Source organism: Erpetoichthys calabaricus, chromosome 11, assembly GCF_900747795.2.
Source record: "Erpetoichthys calabaricus chromosome 11, fErpCal1.3, whole genome shotgun sequence".
Taxonomy (NCBI): Eukaryota; Metazoa; Chordata; class Cladistia; order Polypteriformes; family Polypteridae; genus Erpetoichthys; species Erpetoichthys calabaricus.
Window position 1 is genome coordinate 155,217,063 of NC_041404.2, and position 24,064 is coordinate 155,241,126.

General features: G+C 39.2%; 1 protein-coding gene across 1 annotated transcript in view; it reads right to left on the reverse strand.

Annotated features, from left to right (window-relative positions):
- Positions 1-8,754: 8,754 nt before the first annotated feature.
- grin2aa (glutamate receptor, ionotropic, N-methyl D-aspartate 2A, a) overlaps positions 8,755-24,064 on the reverse strand; it is a 359,092-nt gene continuing 343,782 nt past the window's right edge. Inside the window, exons 12-13 of the mRNA XM_051933393.1 lie at positions 23,282-23,520; positions 8,755-12,603 (exon numbers count right to left, since the gene is read on the reverse strand). Coding sequence (XP_051789353.1) covers positions 10,801-12,603; positions 23,282-23,520 — 2,042 coding nt within the window. The 3' untranslated portion in view covers positions 8,755-10,800. The remainder of the gene's footprint in view (positions 12,604-23,281; positions 23,521-24,064) is intronic.

The window sequence follows — 24,064 nt, forward strand, 5'->3', positions numbered from 1 at the left end:
TCTTTCTTTCTTTCTTTCTTTCTTTCTTTCTTTCTTTCTTTCTTTCTTTCTTTCTTTCTTTTATTGTTTAATGTAATTTTAACAAGACCTAGATTAGTTTACAATTTCAATGAAGCTTTCAGATTTAAAATCTTAACACCCATCTCAAAGTCCTGCACTGACCCTCCTCTTATGGGCTGAATATGGTGCGTCTGTCCACTTTAGCCATCTCTCCCCTCTGTCCCACATAGGCATGCTCCACAGGACTGTGGGTGACATGCTGGGCTTTGGATCTGCTAGAGAACTCGACTCTATTAGTAATGGTAGTGAGTGCATTCGGAAGAATTTGAGGAAAAGAATTGGATAGAAATAAATTAATTATTTTGGAAGCCAGCATGTACTTCAGAAGATCCCAAGTTCATGTAGAACACTTGGAAAGTGTGCAGTCTTTCCCAAACTAAGTGGAGCATCTGTAATGTCACACCTTTACACCCATTAATGATGATCGGGGGCAAGTGGGAGTGTGGGTTTGGGGGATTGCCTTTATTAATTTCAGTATTTACGCGGCATCAGTTTATCAAGTTCTTTGGGAGGGCCTCAAAACAGATGCCATATTTTATCTTTTCAGTTCTTTGAATATTATAACTACAATGACCACAAATCAATAATTCACAGGAAACGTTGGTTCGACTTGTAAGAAACACTTGTGAATGAGTAGAAGTCTGATTAGTCTGGCTGAGTTAATACACAGACTTTTTTTCTTTCTGTTAATATCTTCTCAAAAAACAATCTGAAAAATTATATTTTTCCTAAACTTGATCTATTTTTTTCAACATCCTGACCTTTTGTGGAAGACCACTAGTGGTTGATGTGTAATTCAGATACAGAAACAAATTGCTGATTGGACTTAATTAAATAGCCTGAATGAAGTCTCCTGAAACAAACCCTATTACTGAAGCACGTTATTTTTATAATAGACAAAAAGTGACTTTGTATGGTTTATATTTTAAAGTGTTCTACATTGTTCAAGTTTGCTTAACAAGACAGGCAAATTATTATGTGCACTTAAATTATGACAATATGTAAATAATATTTATCAAAATAAACTGTGTCAATGGTAATAATAAAATAAAAAAAAAAACTACTTGAATCCATTTGTTCAATTTCCGATCCTGTGTATCCTAATGAGGGTAATGGGGCAACAAAAGAATGATTCATTTGGCTCAGTTCTACTGCCGGCAGCTGAGAAGTGGGTTGCTCTCAATGTTAGGGTTATTCAGAAGTGAAGAAGGAAGTTTCCAGCAAGGAAAACTGGTTGGGGTGGGGTTAGGGGCGAGGGGGCTGAGGTAACACATGGTGGTTGATAAGTGGTATTAAGTCTAGTTAGCCTCCAAAATGTATCAGTCTTAAAGGTCTAGATGATACCCTGGGACACTTACATTATACAATACAATACACAATGCAATTTATTTTTGTAAAGCCCAAAATCACACAAAAAGTGTCGCAAGGGGCTTTAACAGGCCCTGCCTCTTGACAGCCCCCCAGCCTTAACTCTCTAAGAAGACAAGAAAAAACTCCCAAAAAAAAACTCTTGTAGGGAAAAAATGTAACAAACCTCGGGAAAGGCAGTTCAAAAAGAGACCCCTTTCCAGGTAGGTTGGGCGTGCAGTGGGTGTCAAAAAGAAGGGGGTCAATACAATACAATACACAGAACAGAACACAAGTAATCCTCAATACAGTATAAAAATAAAAAATGTACAAGTACGGAGCAGAATTTAACAGTAGATGATATCCCATTATATGATTTGGATTTGTTTAGAGTCCTGGAGACCTCAGCCATCACGCTGCCTCCCACACTTGGCCATTCCACAGCTGAGACAGTGCTGGGCCAGCCAATCCGATAAAAGGACCCCTCTACCCCACGATTCCTGCAATCCTCCATCACGGTTGACTTTACCTTAGGCAGGCAAAACAACTTGGCAGGTGGGCCGTGGCACCAAGTGGCACATTTGAGTACCGAGAAGAGAAACAGAATAGGTGAGGGTTAGTATCAAATTATAACTATCATGTTACTTATGTTTTAGTGATAAAGACTAACAACAGAGATGCAGTCTGTACAGTTAATCAGCAGCTCTAGTCAGGGTGTGCTAAACTGAAGAAGTGAGTCTTCAGCCGGGATTTAAAAGCTGAGACCGAAGGGGCATCTCTTATAGTAGCAGGCACACCATTCCACAGTTTAGGGGCCCTGTAACTAAAAGCTCGACCTCCCACTGTTATTTTATTAATCCTTGGAGTCATAAGCAGACCAGCATCTTGAGATCTTAATGTGCAATCTGCTTTGTAGGTCATGATGAATTCAGACAAGTAAGCCGGACCTTGGCCATTTAATGCTTTATATGTTAAAAGGAGGATTTTAAAATCTGCCCTAAACTTAAATTATGACAGTATGTAAATGATAGTTCTCAAAATATACAATGTCAATAATAATAATAACTACTTAAATCCATCTATTCAATTTCTGAACCTGTGTATCCAGACAAGGGGCAAAAAAGTCTTAATCAGTGGAGTAGGGTACAAAGCAGGAGCCTGTCCTGGAGAGAACATCAGTCTATCACAATATCTAGAAAAGCACAGCTTCATTTGGTGGGAACAATTTCACCATCTCAAATTAATCTAACAGAGTACTGGTGGACTGACAAAAAAGAACACAAAAAGAAAGCACAAGAACGCCTCATCTTAGACTTACACTGTGTCGATACCCTGCATATGCTGTGAATATTCAGTATAGCTATACATATAGTCAACACGTATATATGCACTACTGTGCAAATGCATATATTGTATATATAAATATACATATATATGTATACATACATGCATACAATATATTGTGTTTATGTATAGATACAGTATATATATTTGAATATATTCAGTATACGTATACACACACACAATTTCTGTGAAATGTCTTATTTCTACTTTACTTTTAGCAGTGCTACATTTTATCATTTTAGTGTTTTTTCTTTAAATTGGACCAAAATATCATGAAAATCAAATGATCTAGCCTTTTAACCATGCTGGTGGTGTACCCCCCTATTGGCCAAACTGTTGTACTGCAAGTCACCAGGCTGTCATTTCAGTTCCTTGGACATAATGTGACTCCACCCACTGTAACACTTACATTAGAAAACAAGCCATTCTTCAGTTAACTGTCACAGAATTCAAAGCTATAATAACACACCACTGATACTATTCTGTTTTTGGGTATATCCAGTACAGCCCAGATTTCTATTTATTTATTTATTTAGCTTGAGGTATAAAATGCCGAAAGACTTCTGAAAAAGTCTTGTAATTGGACAGACACTAAAAAAAGAGAGCTGCTCTCCTTCTGAGCTGAGGTACAGTCATTATGCTGTATAGGAGTGCCTAGCATTTCAAGTGTGACCCAGTTTCAACTTTCAGAATGAGATCCATTTGAAGATGTTAAGATTGAATCATTGAAGGCAAAATTAGCTTTTCCATGTTCTTATCTCTGGGATACAACTAAGAAATTTGTGCCTAAAATGAACAACAATATACGAAAACTGATTGAAAAATGGCGGTCACTCTGGCAATAAGCAGGTTGCATGTCCAATTTCAGATTTGGAGGGGTGATATGTCTGTTAAATCATGAATTGTAGAAATAAAAATGCACTTGAAGAAGATTTCTTCTTTTATGGTCATGAAATTGCAAAAGAAAATAAAAGGCAAAAACAATTTGTTGCGTTATTACCACAAGCATAATATCAAAGCTCTTACTCATTTGAGTGGATACATTTGGGGGTCACTTGCAAGCAAATACAGCATAAGCCTAAAAAAATCAGACAAAAGATACAGAATTAAAAATATAAAATAAAAAATTGTATTCAATCTTGGAGCTTAAAAGCACTGTAGTGGGACAAACTTGTCCCATCATCTAAGTGACATCCCTTTAATTTATGCTCTCTTGGTATGATGAGCTTTCACTTCATGTGTGACGTGAGCCTATAGTCTCACTACTTCATGTAATTCATTTATATAATACGGATTTGTTTACTGGGCGGCACGGTGGCGCAGTGGGTAGCGCTGCTGCCTCGCAATTGGGAGACCTGGGGACCTGGGTTCGCTTCCCGGGTCCTCCCTGCGTGGAGTTTGCATGTTCTCCCCGTGTCTGCGTGGGTTTCCTCCGGGCACTCCGGTTTCCTCCCACAGTCCAAAGACATGCAGGTTAGGTGGATTGGCGATTCTAAATTGGCCCTAGTGTGTGCTTGGTGTGTGGGTGTGTTTGTGTGTGTCCTGCGGTGGGTTGGCACCCTGCCCGGGATTGGTTCCTGCCTTGTGCCCTGTGTTGGCTGGGATTGGCTCCAGCAGACCCCCGTGACCCTGTAATTAGGATTCAGCGGGTTGGAAACTGGATGGATGGATGGATTTGTTTACTGCTTCCTAAAGAATATGATGATTTCCTCCTCAACTCAGATGGAAAGCAGTTCCCTTATTTCAGAGTCAATATGCTTACAAAATTCAATTTTGGATCTGCTTTTTTAAAACATTTGAGCTAGTCACAAACGTTTATACATAACCATGTAAATTGCTTTGGTAACAAATTAATACCTTCATTTTGCATGCTGAGGGTGGCACGGATGGTGCAGTGGTAGCACTGCTGCCTTGCAGTTAGGAGACCCGGGTTTGCATGTTCTCCCCGTGTCTGCGTGGGTTTCCTCCCACAGTCCAAAGACATGCAGGTTAGGTGCATTGGTGACCCTAAATTGTCCCTAGTGTGTGCTTGGTGTGTGTGTGTGTGCCCTGCAGTGGGCTGATGCCCTGCCCTGGGTTTGTTTCCTGCTTTGTGCCCTGTGTTGGCTGAGATTGGCTCCATCAGCCCTGTAGTTAGGATATAGCGAGTTGGATAATGGATGAATGGATGGATGGATTTTGCATGCTTCACGGGATACTTTTATGGCTTTGTTCACATATAAACATAATGCACCAATCATACAGGGTCTTGCCAGGCCCAGTTTCCGAGAATATCGATTGCAGCTTTCATTCACACATGACCTCCTCCTACCTAACTTATACTGCAAGAAGTAAACCTGTTGAGAAACCCTTGATAACTTTGAAAATTTTAACCATGACAGATTTTTTATGTACTAGCCTGGAAGAAGGGTCTTTTTAAATCCAAACAGATGACGTTTGTTCATACAAATAAAATCATTTAAATTTTATAAAGTAGGTAGGTTTTTCTAAATCTAAAAAATAAGGTTTAATGAGGTTTTTAAACCTCAAAATCACACAAAAAAATCAGTTTTCAGTATAAGGCAGTAAGTGTCGTTGCTCTACTAGGCCAAAAAGATTATGTAAAACTCATATAAACATTTTAGGTGTCATTAGGGCTCAAGTCACTTAACTGCCTACTTAAGCCCTAAACATTCCAGTGTAGAATGGAAGGAGTTAGGAAAATGTCCTGATGAGAAAAGGACTTTCAGCTCATCATAGACTTAGCAATGGAATGCACAGGTGGTTCAAGGAATCCAAGACAATGCTTTTCAGGGCCCCTTTTAAAAATACTTTGAAAATATTTCACATTAAAAAGTTATTCTACTAAAGGTGGGAGAGGCGCTGAATGAAAACATTTGGATCTCAAAAATGATTCCTTGGGAAGCATTGCTGCATGTAGAATGTCTAATCTCAAGTTCGTACATTGAATTGCAGTTCAAGGAGGATAAAGAAATGATTGTTGCAATGTGCAAATTTGTTTAAACATTGAAATTAAAATAAGAATAACTACATTTCAATATATAACTTTAATGATATTATAAGAAGGGAAACTATTACTTGAACAGCTCTGTGACTAGCCTTTACTTTGTATCAACCCAGGACATAAAAGACAAGAAGCTGTTACATTCGTCTAAAATTTAAGGTCAAATCTTGTACAAACTGATAGTTTAATAAGAGAAAAAAAAAATTCAATTATGAATGGTGTATGTGCTATTCACCTGCTTTCATCTTAGCTCCTATCCACCAAAATCTTTCTATGCACCAGTCCATCCATCCATTCACTGAACTGATTCACTGATTTCATGAAAATGTAGTTTGCATCCACTTGATAATGTTAAATAATCCTGAAGATGCCCCTGCTTAGTATATACAGTATAGCTTCATATGAGTGCTTATCATGGTTTTGTTACTGTGGCTGGGCACACAGGAAGGGGCCGAGGCCACCAAGCAAAATTCACAGAAGTTTGACTGTTCTTTTTTTTTCTGAAGAAATGCACTTGAAAGACTAGCCATGCTTCTGTGCTGTGGCAGTGCAGATTATATGCAAAGTGTCTGAGAGACGACATTCATGAACGTGAGAGACCAACCCATTTACCACAATCAGTACAACTTTACAGTCATTACCTTTCTGGCTAACAATAGAATGAGTGTTTTTCAAATAAATACTGTGTTTATCTGCATGTAAGTCATGCGCTCTCACTACAGGGGCATGTGAACTGGGGGACAAATAAGGGTGGGACTACCCTAGAGTGGAGGAGGACCTCCTCCAAACACCAAGGAAGTCCTGTCCTTTCTGGGTACTACACCTAAATGAAATAACACAACTGGAAATCAGTGTTCATTCGAAGGGCTGTTGGAACAGACTGAATGTAGTGGCAAAGAAAAAACAATCACTAAACATTTGATGGTCATCTAATTTTGGTTCTGTTCTTTCCTTTAAATTAGTATTGTCATTATTAAATGGGGACGTAAGCGCCAGGACTGCAGCACTTTACCCTGCACTGCCTCTTTTCTGCTTACTATATATATTGTCACACATGCGCGATTAGGGGACAACTAAAGGGCTTGAATAGACGTAATTCCACGCCTGACCAGGCGGCAGCGAAGTGCACTGATTCTCTCTCTCTCTCTCTCAGTTCCTTGCAGACCATTCTTGGGAAGACTCGCCCGGTTCTGGGGCAACCAATGACGTCACTTCCATTTCTGGCCCTGATGACATCACTTCCTCTACTTGTATTTAAAGACTGCCATTTTAAGGCAGCAGTCAGTTCTGTTTTGGACTCAGTCGTGTGAACATGTCTGTTCTTTTTGATTGTTTTTGTAGCTGGGAAATATTTTATGGGTGGCTGCCCCAAACCTTTCCAATGACTCTTTATCGTTCTTGTGACAATATTTATATATATATATATATATATATATATATATATTCATTGCATTCGTAGTCTGTGTCACAATCTGATTGTATGGGTGGTTACCTTCCAGGTAACGCTTGTGGTTGGCCAGCAATCTGCTAACATCCGCCACGGTGACCTCAGTTTGTGAGGAGCAGATCATAGAATGGTTGAAATAGTTTACTGTCAAATAAATGCAAAGAGTACGCGACACGTGTTTCGCCCTCGTTATGGGCTCATCAGGCGTACAAACTCCACTGCACTCCCTCTCGGGAATCGAACCTCGGACGTCAGCGCCAGAGGCGATGCCCCTAACGTTGCGCCACGGCGTGTGGTTCGTTTATTTGACAGTATGTAGATCGGGGTAATTACATTCATTGCATTCGTAGTCTGTGTCACAATCTGATTGTATGGGTGGTTACCTTCCAGGTAACGCTTGTGGTTGGCCAGCAATCACCGTGGCGGATGTTAGCAGATTGCTGGCCAACCACAAGCGTTACCTGGAAGGTAACCACCCATACAATCAGATTGTGACACAGACTACGAATGCAATGAATGTAATTACCCCGATCTACATACTGTCAAATAAACGAAGCACACGCCGTGGCGCAACGTTAGGGGCATCGCCGCTGACGTCCGAGGTTCGATTCCCGAGAGGGAGTGCAGTGGAGTTTGTACGCCTGATGAGCCCATAACGAGGGCAAAACACGTGTCGCGTACTCTTTGCATTTATTTGACAGTAAACTATTTCAACCATATATATATATATATATATATATATATATATATACACGTGTGGGAAAAAGTACTTTTACAGTTGTTCATATGGAAAATGACACACAGGTTATGATTACTATAACAATTTTATTAACTCAATAGTAATATTAGCTTCATTAACTTAATTATTTTATATAATTAATATTTTATAAATAATTAATAAATAAATAATAAAAGAATAAACTCTGTGTTTCGCATACTCACAACTGTAATCCTACTTTTGCCCACTCCTGCATAAAAAGATAAATGTGTGTCTCTCTCTATATACTGTATATGTATAGTTATGATAAGCATGTAACCGTTTGCTATATACACATACTATGAACATATGACCATGAGCACACACACATACTATATATGACTATTGGATTAAGTGGGTTTGAAAAGGTATGTACATAGGTATTACAGTATTATATATATATTTAAACATGCTGTATACAGTATATACAGTACATAATATAAATTATATATTTATACAGTATATTATATATTATATGGAACATAAACCAGGGTCCAGAAATGTGTAATGGTAAGCAATTGTCTTCCATACCCCTTCATCCATGCCACACACCTGTGTAATTTTACTTACAGTTGTCATTTGTCCACAAGTGGCACTAAATATTTTTGGATTGAGGTCACTCGTTGACTAATAATACACCATGTACTGTCAATTAAAATAGCAGCCAATTATCCACCAACTATCACTGAGACTAGATATTTGGAAAAACGTGCTGGACACGTACGCATATACAAATTTTTTATCACGTCTTTCCAGTTTGATTTTATCTAAGCGTTATATACTCATTTTAATAACGATACCCAGTTTCTTTAGTGAACTCAGTGAAATAAGTAGTACATCACATTAAAGCCTTAACCGTTCAAGACCTTCTCTCTGATGGACACCTTTTATTCCTATCAGATTACTTAATTGATGGAATCCTTTGTTTTGCTACACATTGTGCCATCTTTATCCATAAAGACAGAACTCCCCTCATGGGAAGACAGCAACAGAACCAGGTATGAATGTACTAAGAAAAACCCAACCACCATCTAAAGAATCATTTTACAAACATCATTTAATTCCAGTGCAGTATAAGTTATTTTTATATTGCAGTAAAAAATGTGCATTTTTTTTTGTAATTTGGTAAACCTTTCGGATTCAGTTAATATTTTGCAAAATATGTTTAATCTTTTCCATAGCCAACCCATCTTTTTCCTTATCCATTTTTTTTTTTTTTTTTTTGCCATATTTCTTTCCTCTCATGGCTTTCCATGGGTCATTGATACCAGATTTCACATAACTGTAATCTTGTAAAAATAAATTAGTAAATAATTTGCCTTATGCTAAGTTTATTTTTTTTTGTTAACTAGGACTACATTTCCATCATGCAGGAAGCATGAAGACCTTTATGACGGTGGTGTCTGAATGTCAAGGCGGAAAAGCTTTATGTACTTTCCAAAAGAAAATGCAAAAGACAAATCTAAAGCATCATAACTTCATTATAGGCCAAACATTTTTTTTCTTTTTCAACCCTGTTTTTCCTTCATATTTACAAGCTCAGAACTAAAAAAAATGTGTCATTGCACTGCATCATTGTGTAGAGGTCATTATTGGAGGACACTATCAATCACCCCAGAAGATCAAGGTAGGTTCTTTAATTTCTTTGTAAACAAATTTTCCTGGTACCAAAATAAGACATGCAAAAATATACTCCAGAATGTTATTGAAAATAATTCTTTTACAACAAAGACATGGTGATAGCTAATGGTCAAGTGCATTATTATATCGATTAAAACATGAAACAAACTCAAAGAGACATTACAAAGCCAATATCACTCACTGAGAGTGGAAGAGAAAGGGCCAAGACACAATGGCCATGCATTTCAAGTGGTAAGACTGGTAATCATGTCTGTGCACATGTGTTTGTGAGAGTGTGAGTCTGCTGATATTAGTCATCCTCATCAAAAATATTGTAGATTTTCTTTTCTTATTATTAGAGAGGCAAATTCCTTGCTAGGGCTCCTACTGCTCTCATCAAGAAGCCATTGTCAAGCTATCATATGCTGACTCACCCAGAGGGTAAGGTTAGAGCTCAGGGAGGCAGTTCATATTTCTTTTATATGATGACAAATTGTTAGTAAGAGCTTGGCAGGGGGCTTGGTTTGGGGGTCATGATTTCTTATGGTTTGACCAGTTCTATTGGAAAGACAATGTGTCTTCCAGTCAGATGGAGTATATATAAACGTCCATATAAATGAGGTTCTTATTTTCATAAAGCCATCATTATTGTCATATTAATGTAATAATCTAGTTGTAAACTGTTAAATATTTGACTTCTAAATAAAATGAAATTTGCCAAAAACCTGGGGTCTATTGAGAATCCCTCGCTCTAACGTGTGCCTTTTGTTAGATGGCTGGGATTCTCCCATATACTGCATCCGGGATCCAAAATGATCTCTTTGAGCTCTCACCCCACCCTCTATGGACGTCTTCCTCAGACAAGAAACTCTTTTTTCTGTTGGAACCTTTTTAGTTGAAATTCTTTCAAAGTTCTGAATCTTACAAGATGACAATGTAAAACCAACTAATCTGTTTTAATCTGTTTGCAAACACTGGAACGTGCTCCTCTTTTGAATAGCAAAACAAGCAAGAAAAAACTAAACAAAAAAATGGCGACCATAAATGGGTTGAATATTGCAATTAGACAAAGATGCAATCAGCCATTAGTTTTTCTTAAAGCCGCTTTGTTGTTGCTTTCTCTGCTTTGCCATTTTTTTTTTGTACGAAAGTCTTTGATTTAACTGTCAGCAACAACAGCATCCTAAAAATGGAAGAGTTTAAAACTAGACAAAGGAAGAATTAAACATCTGACTCAATACTAGGCATTTTCTTATACACACGTCTATTGCTGCAAGAATTGAGGACCCTGGGAGTTGAGTATACACTAGTCTTATTTGCTACATAAGGCATAACATGCTCTGAAATGTACATGTCACTAGGTAGTCGACCATCTCGAGAACAATAAGAGGAGGTCGACTTCACAGATGACCGCAGGTTGTTGTCGTTCCTTGACTTGGGTGGCGCCGTTTGCCTGTAAATGTCAGAGGAGCTTCTGCCATGAACCAGGCGTTGGTCTTCTCGGAAAGACTGCAGGAAGGGATTCTCTGAGCTGTGGTCAGGATAAAGTGATTTACTACGTTTGCTCTCTTCCAGGTTGTGGTTGAAGAGAGTCGTCTTGCCGCCCAAGAGTTTGTCATTTCTGATATTAAACATGTTTGCATAAGAGGTGTCCTCCAGGAACCTGTCTTTTTCCTTTAAGCTCACACTTCGTGCTGGTCTACCCAGATCGGTTTCACGATCACGAGAGTTATCGAGGATATTGTCAAAAGAGTGTTGCCTACTTAACCTCAGTTTGTTCCTCCGGTGTACATGTGGGCCATCATTCTGTGGCCAGTGCTGCCCATAAGCTTCATCATGGTGCATGGGACTAACAACTTCCTGGAGCATTTGATCTTCGCTTATATCATACAGGTTGCCTGTGTGTACACAGGCTTCACAACGGTTGTAAGGAGACCTGACGCCAAAATGACCCGTATAGTTCGGCACTTTGGACAGACAGCTCCTACAGTGAGTCTGTTTGCATCTGTCATTTGTCTCTTGAGGGCTCACATTCTTCTCTTTTACGCTGTAGTGCTTAGAGTATAAGCTGTATTTGTTTTCATTGTTAGGAATAACTTCTTCATTTTGTAATGGGCTGCTATTGAGATGGATAACAGGCTCTGCTTTCCTGTAATTGTCATTATGGTCCTGATAAAGTTCAGGATACTCCAAGTCTTCTGGAAGAGGCCTGTTCTCCCTGAAGTGGTGCTGCTCGGCATGTAATCCTTGCTCCCTCTCGGACTCAATGGTGTATATCTTTTCATGCCCCACACATCCTTGTTTGTTTTTCAGATATGATAGCTCTACTTCACTACAGTCTCGGGGATACTTTGAATTCATTGACCTTTTTCGCAAATTCTCCTTCGGCTTGTGATGTTTTTGGTTGTTCTCTGCATCCCTGTAGGAAGTAGCCCTGCTTGAGCAGTCAGATACATCTGAATGGACCCCATCTTCCGGAAGATATCGCTGATTCTTGCCGGAATGTCGCTGCTCACAAGCGACTGAATCCGGAATAGACCCTTGGCTTTGCCGGAGTGTTTCCATGGATTTCTTCCAAAGTTGCCGCGTTCTGGCATTATTCTGGGCGCTGTCTGCGCTGACAGCAACTTCAACCGTATTAGGATTGGTTTCATTCAGCGTGAGGGGATGCTGACCTTGGAAGACATAGTTGTTTAAATTGTCCTTGTGCCGATTACTTATAAATGTCTGTAAATCACTTGCAGCATCGCCAAACATGGTTTCCTTTGGAGGGTAACCTCGGTTGTCAGCATAGATAAAATTTCCTTTGTCTCCCACCATATCCATTATCAAAGACCCTCCGTGTATATAATCTGTAGGTCCTTTTGGGGAATTGATCCGTGAAGGATTCAAATTAGACATGTTGGTCATGTTTTTGGCTTGCTTAATCAGTTTTAGCATATTAGCCTGTGGACTGCTAAAGTCCAAATCGGAAGACCTTTTCTTTTCTTCAATGTGCACACCATGGATACAGCTCCATATGCCCTGAAATTGGAAACAGTGGAGAGAGAGAAAAAAAACACAAACATATTTGTATGGGAATATCATTAGCTAAAGTGGTTTAGACTTAATGAATTAAGTGAAATTCATGGATTCCTTGCCAGCCATTTCTGGTGCGTTTCACCCGTCATTTAAAAATTGATTCCATCCATTTTAATAGAAAATGAATTGAATTATTCACATTTATCATTATAAACTCGTATATCCTTATTAGCTAAATAATTTTTTACATATCAAATAGAAAGACAAAACAGAAAAATATAATAATACATTTACATAGCACTTTTCTCACTATTCAAAGAGCTTTACATCGTGAGTGGGGCGCCACTTCAACCACCACCACTGTGCAGCATCCTCCTGCATGATGTGACAGCAGACATTTTCATCAGTACACTCACCTCACATTAGTTGTTAGGATGTGAAGAAGTTAGACAGGGACAGAGACAGTTAGCCAATTAGAGACAGGGGTTTGATTAGGGGGCCAATTCAGCCAGGACATCAGGATACACTCTACTCTTTACAAAGGATTTCCAGGGATCTTTAATAATCACAGAGAGTCAGGACCTCTGTTTTACGTCTCATCCGAAGGACAGCGCCATCTTTACAATACAGAGTCCCCATCACTTCACTGGGGCATTGGGATTCCCACACAGCCACACACAGTGTAAGCACCTCTTCCAGCAACAACTCAAGCATTTCCTGGTTGGCCTTCCATCCAAGTACTGGCCGGGCCTGAACATGCTTAGCTTCAGGTAGATGGCAAGTTTTGAAGTGCAAGTGGGATGGCTGTTGGCGGGCAGGCTGCTTCTATTATATGGAAATTTCCTAAATCTGTTACCAGATAATTTCAAATGAAATATTGGAATTAAATTAACATCTATTGTTAAATTTAAAAATGTAAGAGAATTAAAAAATCACAGTTTCTATGCAAAAAAAGAGGACAATTTTAGCCTTTTTATTGAATGATCAATGTTCATATCGCTTACTAAACGTCAAAATTGCTGCTACTTGTCTTTGCAAAATATCTTGTCTTGTTTGTATTTTAATTTTAATTTATTTTTTAATTTATTATTTGCACTTCATGTTGTTACACTGTAGACCCTGAGCTTCCCAATTTCTTCTATCTGTATCAGAGGTGTGACCAGAACATCATGTGTGGGTGGGCATTTGGCTTGTCTGGGGGAGCAAAAAATATCCATCCATCCATCCATCCCCATTTTTGTAGGCATAAATCATAACCTATTGTTCAATAAAATTAACAGAGGCAATGGAACTTGTATTATTATTTTTTGTGAACAAATATAGAACTACAGCGGGTTGGAAAATGGATGGATGGATGGAAATATAGAACTACATCTACAAGGTAAATATCAATAAAGTCAAATGTATACAACAAATGAGAGCAAGAACAGAAACGTGGCTTATTGTAGTCATGGGAGGCTATAGGACATCAGTTTCCAGTGTTTAACCTGGATATTATCTACAGGACCAGTCTGCGGTCACTCTTGGCAAATTCTGAAATAAATTCATTCATGTCTAGATGTTCTGTGATGTTTTTCTCATGTGCCAGAATGACTAAATTTCTCTTCCTTGAATGCAACATTGTTCGGCGGAGTGGAGTGAGAATGTGGTTCAAAGTAGAGAAAGAGCTTTCGCATGCAGCTGAAGACACACCAATGATGAGTGCCGTGATGCAGACATGGCTCTGACGTGCGGGATACTAGACGCGTGTTTGTGGAAGCTGCCACCGTCTTTTTCTAGAGCTTTTTTCCAATTAGTGTAGCCGTGTTTGGTGAATATGTCCTCGCGGTCCGAATTGAAAACACTAAATTTGTAGCAGGTAAAGCAAAAGCTGCCATCACGGACAACAATATTCAAGCCATGGTCGAGACTGATACCAGCTTGCACTAAAACATCTGAGTGTCTTTCCGAATGCAAGCTTGGGATAATTAATTAAAATGGGCTATCCATATTTAAGTCAGGCAGACCGGACTGTATATTTTGTTGAAGGCAGAGGTTTGGAGTACCCGACACGGGCGCAGAGCTGGAGGATTGTGTAGGCTTATCTACATCTTTTGGAGTTTCAGTTCCCGACGTGGGTGCGCTGTGCTCCGTGTTGGTAGCAGTGGTGCTGGGCTCACCCATGGAGCCAGCAGCTTGTGGAGGAACAGAGGTTGAAGATGTCTGCTTTTTAATAAGCCACCTATGCATAGCCTTTGGTGTTACCAACCAGAAAATAAAAGAAGAATGGAACGTATACGCTGTTTTAATTAAAGAATGTGGTCAACAGGTTCAAAACGTGCTGCAAAATGTGCAGCGAAGTGAACTGTGAGCAGTACGGTGCCTGTCTAGTGGAGGAGACACTGACGGATATGCCCCAAATTCAAACGGGCCGATTGGAAAGCAACTCAGTTTTGAAAATCAAATGTTATTCTTCTCCAGAGTTTTTATTGGACAGACAGAGCATTTTGCAGGGGGGGCACGGCTTGTCTCTGGGGGGGCAGTGAACACCCCAGCCCCCCAGTGGTCACGCCTCTGTATTCTTGTATATGGTTGAGATGACAATAAAGTTTGCTTTGACTTTGTTTTAAACTTTTCATACATAAAAAACACATACTGTAACATATTGTATTATCCAGCTGGTTATTATTCTCCATGTTTTCATGTAATTTTTCAAATCCATGTACATGATTTGTTAGTTTTCTTACTGCTTTTGTTTTTTCGTATAAGTTTGTAGTGCATTGCATGTTGTTTTCTGGAAGTGACTTATTTAAAACTGTTTTAGTAAAAATAAACATGTTTGAGCTCTTGTGAGCATATGACAGACGCATGACTTGACATATGGATTATGAGATATGAGTAACAGTACATTTTTTTGGGAGGTCATTTTGATATTGTTTTGTGTTGTCCAATGTTAGTCACTATACACTTTTGTTCTTTCAGAAGCTCTTTAATCTCTGTTCTGTATGAAAATATGACATTTTCTCGGCCATCACTACAAACTATAGGGTGGTCCAGATCTAACTATGCAACTTTTAATGCAATGCAATGCAATAATTGCATAATTAGATCTGGACCACCCTGTATATGGGGTAAGCAACATATATTAAAAACATATCATTTTTGGATGTTGCATTCCATTAAGGCTTTGCTTGGCTGCAGTCTTTAACAAAGCAGTTTCTTTAGAACTGACGCTTGGCCATACATACAAAGTACTGAATGAGTTGTTTCTATGTTGCTATGTCAGAGCATATGGCATATTGTAATACTATTAAACTTATTCTCTTATGATCACCATCTTTGAATATTTCAGTAGTGTCTATATTAAGAATTCTGTATTGATTATCGTAGAAAAGTCACGTCAAGACGGCTTTCACTTCTTGTAGCACCTTTGACACAGCAACATAAAGACCACTCATCAAATACTTTGTATGCATTCCCATTTTTAGCATCAATTTTTTTATTTTGTTTTTCCCAGTTTATATTGGCATTTATTAATATAAGGTTTTTGTTTCCTGATAAACCAACTACTGTAGTTCAAAAATACAATGAGCTTGAACTTTGCTTATGTTTGTTTAATTGAATGTGGCTTATTTTCATAAATTTAAATAGCAATCAATTTTTAAAAGCTGCATTTGATTACTGTGAGTATTTAATATGATAATTTGCATATTTTTATGTAGTCATTTAACTGTATGAGAATTATTTCATTCATGTGGTTTTCATTTTTTGTTCCTTTCTTGCTTTTTAAATTGTTTTGTCAAGGTTCTTGCTAAGAGGTGAACTATGTAAGACTGAAATAAAAATTTTAAATGAAATATGAGTATGCAGTGGTATTATTTAATTTTATTCTGTTTGTTACTAATTTGCAGTCATTTGTTGTGTTGTACTCTGCCTATGAAGCATTTAGGCATTTATAATGCCAACAAAAGATGTCATTCAGAGTTGTTCTTTTGCTTTAGTTTAACATAAACAAGAAAAGATGTTACTCCTCTTCCTTTTATCTGAACATATTTTAATTATTGTTTTGGAGGCTTGTTTCTGGTTGTCAAAGCCACTGTTCTCAATGTAATTTCCCTGTAATTAATCACTAACCCAGTCATTCATTTTATGGATCTGATTTACCTTTTACAGGGGTGTGAGGAGCCACAACCTAAACTGTAGTATCACATTTTAATTTTGAATAATTTGACTGAGGGTGGCATGGTGGTGCAGTGGTAGTGCTGCTGCCTCGCAGTAAGGAGACCTGGGTTCACTTCCCAGGTCCTCCCTGCATGGAGTTTGCATGTTCTCTCCGTGTCTGTGTGGGTTTCCTCCCACAGTCCAAAGACATGCAGGTTAGGAGCATTGGTGATCCTAAATTGTGCTTGGTGTATGTGTGTCCCCTGTGGTGGGCTGGCACCCTGCCTGGGGTTTGTTCTTGCCTTGCGCCCTGTGTTGGCTGGGATTGGCTCCAGCAGACCCCCATGACCCTGTAGTTAGGATATAGCGACTTGGACAATGACTGACTGACTGACTGACATGACTGCTAAAGGAATTGGCTGCACTTTGTACCCAAAGTACATGGTATATATTATATTTTAAAATCTGATCTACAGATGTTTACCTGATGTCTCTGTCTGCAAGACATGCTGCGTCTCATTCTTAGATATTCTACTTAAAGAGTAATTCTGACCTTCTTAGCTGTTTAGTCATTTTGTGCCCATGCTGAGTACAGCATTAGCAAGAGGGAAAAAAATAGCAATTTCAACAATCCCGTCAACAAGAGGGCAAGAAATGCTGCTAGTCTGAAAAGAGCATTAGGTACTTTAAAACTGTCTGAGTTAGTGGGCTATTGTGACTATCGCATAGCATCAGCAAAATGCTAAACAAAATGCAGATAAACAGAAGGGTCGTGAAAAGGCAGAGCTTCACTTTCTAGGACTTCTCATATGTTACATGTGAAAGCAGTCATCATGGAGTCTGAAATGACTGGACAGATTTTGGCCTTCAGATAGTGTGAGTGTGTAAGTGCTTGAAAAATAATTTGCTGCAAGATAATATGACTAAGCATTAAGAGATTCATATAGTTAATGTTGTGGCATGTTCAGGACTGAGCTTATTACTGTATATACAGTACACACTCCTATAGCGGAGTTATTAAAAGGTGACATTAGTTTCACTGTCACATAGTGTGAGATATGGCCAGCCATTCATCCCGGCCAATACCCCCAGGCCACTAGATGGAGCCCTCCTTGCAACATGGAGATGCCCCGAATTCCAGCAGGGCATCATGGACTATGGAGTTTTAATGCACAGCCCTGCTGGATAACGTCGGGATCGCCAGGGACGCTGCAGGGAGACACAGAGACGTTTATTTTCCATACAGCCCGGAAGTAAATCCCAGTTACATGGTTGGAAGAAATAAAGTGCTTCCGGGCTGATGAAGAAAAGGAGAAGTTTTTACCTGACCCGGAAGTGATAGAAAGTCACATGGACTGAGGGACAGAAACACTTCCGGGTGCTTTGTGCACTTATTTATAATAATAAATATTATTTTGGATTGGTGGCGCAGTGGGTAGCACTGCTGCCTCGCAGTTGGGAGACCTGGGGACCCGGGTTCGCTTCCCGGGTCCTCCCTGCATGGAGTTTGCATGTTCTCCCAGTGTCTGCGTGGGTTTCCTCCGGGCGCTCCAGTTTCCTCCCACAGTCCGAAGACATGCAGGTTAGGTGGATTGGCGATTCTAAATTGGCCCGGGTGTGTTTGTGTGTGTCCTGCAGTGGGTTGGCACCCTGCCCAGGATTGTTTCCTGCCTTGTGCCCTGTGTTGGCTGGGATTGGCTCCAGCAGACCCCTGTGTTCGGATTCAGCGGGTTGGAAAATGGATGGATGGATGGATTATTTTGGACTTTTATCTGGTGTCTGACGGCTGGTCTGAGGGTTCAAGGGGTCGACAGTGCCTCTATTAGTCACAATAGTTTACTTTTATTATTATGATTGCATATAACAACAGCTGAAATAATACTACTACTAATAATAATACTATCACACATTCATAGTTTAAAAGTTATCATCGATGTATTCATAGTTGGGCTATTTGTTGTATACAGGAGTTAGTGTTTTTATGTAATTATATTCTTTTCTGCGCAGTGGTAGCACTGCTGCCTCGCAATAAGGAGACCCAGGTTCGCATTCGCTTCCCGGGTCCTCCCTGCATGGAGTTTGCAAGTTCTCCCCGTGACTGCATGGGTTTCCTCCGGGTACTCTGGTTTCCTCCCACAGTCCAAAGACATGCAGGTTAGGCGCATTGGTGATCCTAAATTGTCTCTAGTGTGTGTGCCCTGCGGTGGGCTGGCGCCCTGCCCGGGGTTTGTTTCCTGCCTTGCGCCCTGTGTTGGCTGGGATTGGCTCCAGCAGACCCCTGTGACCCTGTAATAATAATTCATTACATTTATAGAGCACTTTTCTCAGTACTCAAAGCGCTATCCACACAGGGAGGAACCGGGAAGCGAACTCACAATCTTCCACAGTCTCCTTACTGCAAAGCAGCAGCACTGCCACTGTGCCAACTGTGTGTTAGGATATAGCGGGTTGGATAATGACTGACTGACATATTCTTTTCTTTTTTTGTAGTTTATAATAGTCTTATTACTGTTAATAATAAAATATTTTTTCTACTACTATCATTATTATTTTATTTATAAGTAGTGTTAACTGCTGAGCTATTTGTTATATGCATATTTATTTGCCTTCTCTTGCTTATAGCCCAGATTGATGAATTTTAATGATGGCTTGGGAGTATTTCTTTCAAACAATTCTGCACTGGATAAGCGCCAAGGAAGGCTAAGCCATTTTGTGATGTAATTATTGACTTTGCTGTCCATCTTTAGCGCTGTTATTAAGATGATCACATTTTTAGGAGCCATATTAGCCATTATAACATCAGTTGGTAGTACCTGACCTTAAATTTGAGGTGACTTTCATTGAACCTTCTCAGACCTACAGCTAGCTGCGTCAAGACTAAGAAAGCCATATATTTGTTGGTTAAATTAGCTGTATACAGCCTCCCACAATTTAGCACCAGTTGCTCTGCCAGGAGTGAGATCTTTTCTTCACTAACTGAGAAGAAAATGCTGTCATTCCTCGCTGTTTTCCTGATTGAGAGATTCTGGGATTTAGTTGGCTTGATTTTCATCCTTACCCATAAGAGCAGTTCCTCAGTTCTTTTCAAAAGACTGCCTGTACCTCTCTGGAGTAGGGTCATAATGTCGTCCATGTAGCTTTGTATCGTTGGCAGACAATGACCTGGCTGCAATCTGACTCCCTACACCTTCTGTCACCCACCAATCAAAATACCTTCGAAAGCTACTGTGAACAGAATGGGTGAGGCTGAACAACCCATAGCCATACCTTTTATGAGCTGCTACCAACTGGGTGTGATGATTTGGCTCACATAGCAAGTTGAAGTAGGTGAACAGCAAGTTCTGGATGCAGGTTGATACGAGGAAGAACCTGACAGCAAACATGATGAGCTGTTGTGGAAAAAGACCCCTAGGCGTTCACCAGATCCAGCCACACTACATGGAGTTTGGATTCCTCACGCTTTGCTGTCTCTGTTGGCAGAGTGTTCCACGCAACCAGGAAATCCTGGGACCCCACTCTCTGGCAGCAGGTGTTAATGTTGTTTTTCGACAGGAGGTAGATGGTCATATGTTTAATAATAGTGGTAATGGTTAATTAATTTTGTGTTAACTGCTCAGCTATTTGTTATACACTTATTTTGTAAACAGGAGATATTCATTATATGTGATTAGGCAGTCAGTCAGTCATTATCCAACCCACTATATCCTAACACAGGGTCTGCTGGAGCCAATCCCAGCAAACACAGGTCACAAGGCAGGAAACAAACCCTGGGCAGGGTGCCAGCCCACCACAGGGCACACACACACCTATGACAATTTAGGATCACCAATCCACTGAACCTGCATGTCTTTGGACTGTGGGAAGAAACCCACTCAGACACGGGGAGAACATGCAAACTCCACGCAGGGAGGACCTGGGAAGCGAACCCGGGTCTCCTAACTGCGAAGCAGCAGCGCTACCACTGTGCCACCATGTCACCATATGTGATTATATGTTATTAATTCTTTGTAATTCATATTAATAATAATCCATACTTGTAATAATTGTATCGGTTTTTGAGAGTTTTTTTTTAGGGAGTCAAGGCTGGTGGGCTGTCCATTAATCAGGGCCTGTAAAGCCCATTGAGGCTTTCCTTGTGTGATTTTAGGCTATACAAAAATAAATTGTTCTTGTTAGTAATAATAATAATAATAGTAATAAAATACTACTATCACAAATTCATAATTTGAAAGATCTATCTTCATATACATTGGTTATTATTTGGTTTTACTTTATAATAATAATAATAATAATAGAAGACATTTTTAATTTAGTTGTTATGCGTGTTAACTGCTGAGCTATTAGTTATACACATATTCCTACAGAAGAGATACTCATTATATTTAATTATATTTTTTCATTTGTTTGTGTTAGTAATAATAATAATAATAATAATATAATAGCTACCTATTGTTTAAATGATCACGTGTTTACTGCTGATTTATGTTTTATTTTCATACCTGTACAGATGAGCTGATAATTATACAGTAGTATATTTAATTCTATTAGTTTAATTTCAGCGTAGCCTGTTATTTCTACTTGTGTCTTTATTTCTACTTGAGTGTTTGCCATTGCTTTCATGCTTCATGTATCTGGTGATCTAGGAATTACGCCCTACATATGAGATGCAGCCATTGTTTTAGCTGTAATATGTTCACTGTGGTAATGTCATTCAGACAGTTGTTATTTTCTTGGATATGATTTATTTAATAGCATCTGTTGTTTACATTTTTCTCCATGTTAGTGTGCAATTATTATTTTTAATTACAGTGTTTGTTTAAGTGCTGTGGCTTCTGAGAAACCAAAATTGGATTAAGTGGGTTTTAAAATCGATGACCCAATGGATTTATATCCTGTTTTTTACATCGTTTCCAGATAAATGAGTTAACTATCCTATTTGCTTATGATGTTTTAATTGCTGTGTCACCTCAGGTTTTCTCTGTTTCCAGCTAGTGATATTTGCTATTGTTTCAATTATTTTTAAGAGCAAAACAATCCCTTTACTTACTTTGTTATCCTGCTTATTAGGCAATGATATTCATATTTTCAGTTGTCAATTGTGGTATCACTACACTGACTTTAGGGGACCAAAATGGTACAAGTGCATGGATGGAACCAAGACACCAAGTACTAACTGGAAAGTTTTCTTCTTCTTTGAGAATAGTAATGGTAACCTGGAAGATGAACAAGAGCCACATTCTGGGTCACTCAGTCCTGACGGCCAGAGCGACTGTGTAACACCAAGAGCACCAAGGTCGTGTCTAGTCTTCTTGGCCAGTCAAGGAACAGGAGTTGTGGTTGCTACCAGTAGTGTGTAAGTGTATACACATAATTTCTTTATAGCAGCATTCAGAATGGATGGATTCTTTACTAGGAAAGCATTTTACAGGATGCTGGGGTCTGTTATATATACCATGTTCACAATCTGGTAGTTTTATAAATATTATAATTTGTACATTGATGGCTTGCTGGTACAGTGGATAGCCTATGCATGGTTTCAAATCCTACATTCAGTTGTCTTTGTTTTATGTGTGTTTTCCCTGTGTGTGTGTGACGGGTTGTTTCTCCAAGTACCCCTGTTTCTCTTCCACAGCACAAAGACAATTGTGTTATGTTAACTGTCTGTTCCAAACATAAACTTGTAGATATGTGTGTGAGTAGCATTTGTGATATTCCAGTGCCCTGTGTTAGGTTGTTTCTCAGCTTGTGCCCAGTCAGGATGGGCCACTGGCACCCTATGAGCTTGATTTGGGTTAACTATGTTTGAGAATGGCACACTGTGGATAGATGAATGAAGCATTATATCGAATTGTGATGTTGCTATTGCTGTGTCATCGGGTGTTTACAGTATACCAATATGTACCATGTTCCATAGCTTAAAAATGCAGACAATGGGTAGAATTACCTTTCTGTTTCTGGGAGGCCTTGTTACATTAAAACAAGTTTCTAACCTGTTATGGGGCACCAGAGCCAGTCCAATTGGCACTGGGCATAAGGCAAGTGCCAACCCTGTACCTCATGCCAGCCCATTGCAGACCACATTCTGCTTTATTTTAGGTACCCATTAAACTAACACTCGTGTCTTTAGGATGTAGGATGAAAACCAGAATACCCAAAGAAATGGGAAACGTGTGCAGGCTCTACACAGACAGAGACCAGGCGTGGAATGCAAATTCTAGAAAATGAATCCATGAGGCAGCAATGCTACCAAAACTTAAATACACTTTTTAAAATATATATTATCAGATGTTTACTTTTAGGAGTTGTAATAAAGGAAAATAGCATTTTTACAGCTTCTATCTGAAAATGAGTAATAAATCGCAACACACTGACATCAAATATATAACTGTAACTTTTTTCTTTTCAAAGTACTCTATTATAATTGGATGATGGAATGCCTCATTTGCATTTTGTTCCCAGTCTCTCCTCAAGCCAGAGCTCTTTGACACAAGTAGGCTAATGATTTTATTTATTTAATCTCAGAGTTAAGCATTAATCTTACCCTGCTTATTGTGAACAGCAGTCCAGGCGTTCCATTGCAGACCCCCGTGAAGCAGTAGCGGAGTCGCCAGTAAAACAGATGCTCCCAAATGAAGGTGATAAGGCTGAGAGCCATGGCTGCTGCCAACATGTAGAAAACGCCCGCCATGTTGTCGATATCTAGCTGGCTGCTCATCACTTCATTCTTTTCATTGTGACAAATTCCAGTCAACCACTGCGCTTCCAGCTCCTCCATTTCACCTACAGCCAGGGACAACCAATTTTAGTTAAAAGGATCAGTAGCCTGGAGAAAGGAGTAATCAGCCTGGAAAGACACCCTAGCAGTATCTGACCAACCTCTAAAATGCTGCATGCTTCTGATACATTCCACTTTAGCTTGCTGTTTTACTCTGATCTCTGATGATCTCCCTTGTACACCATGTGTAACACATTGTGATGCTAATACATGCAACATCTAATCAGAAATGTACATACATTTTATTTAAAACATAATACGAAAATATTTTTTTTCTGAGATTGTAGCCATCAATCTTGTCTCCACCTGCTGGTTCCACCTTAAGAAAGTAATTTCATACAGTGCACATTTGAGTGAATAGATAAACAAACTAACATGTTTGATCCTGACATTGAAGTGCTGACTGAATGTGTCCATGTTACCACCTAGAGAGAGAAGTTACATCTTCTTGATTAATGTTTATTAACTCAGCAATTAAAATGATTCACTCTGTTACCAGCACTCTAATGATGAATTATTCTGACCCTAGAATGCTAGCGACTTCGACCA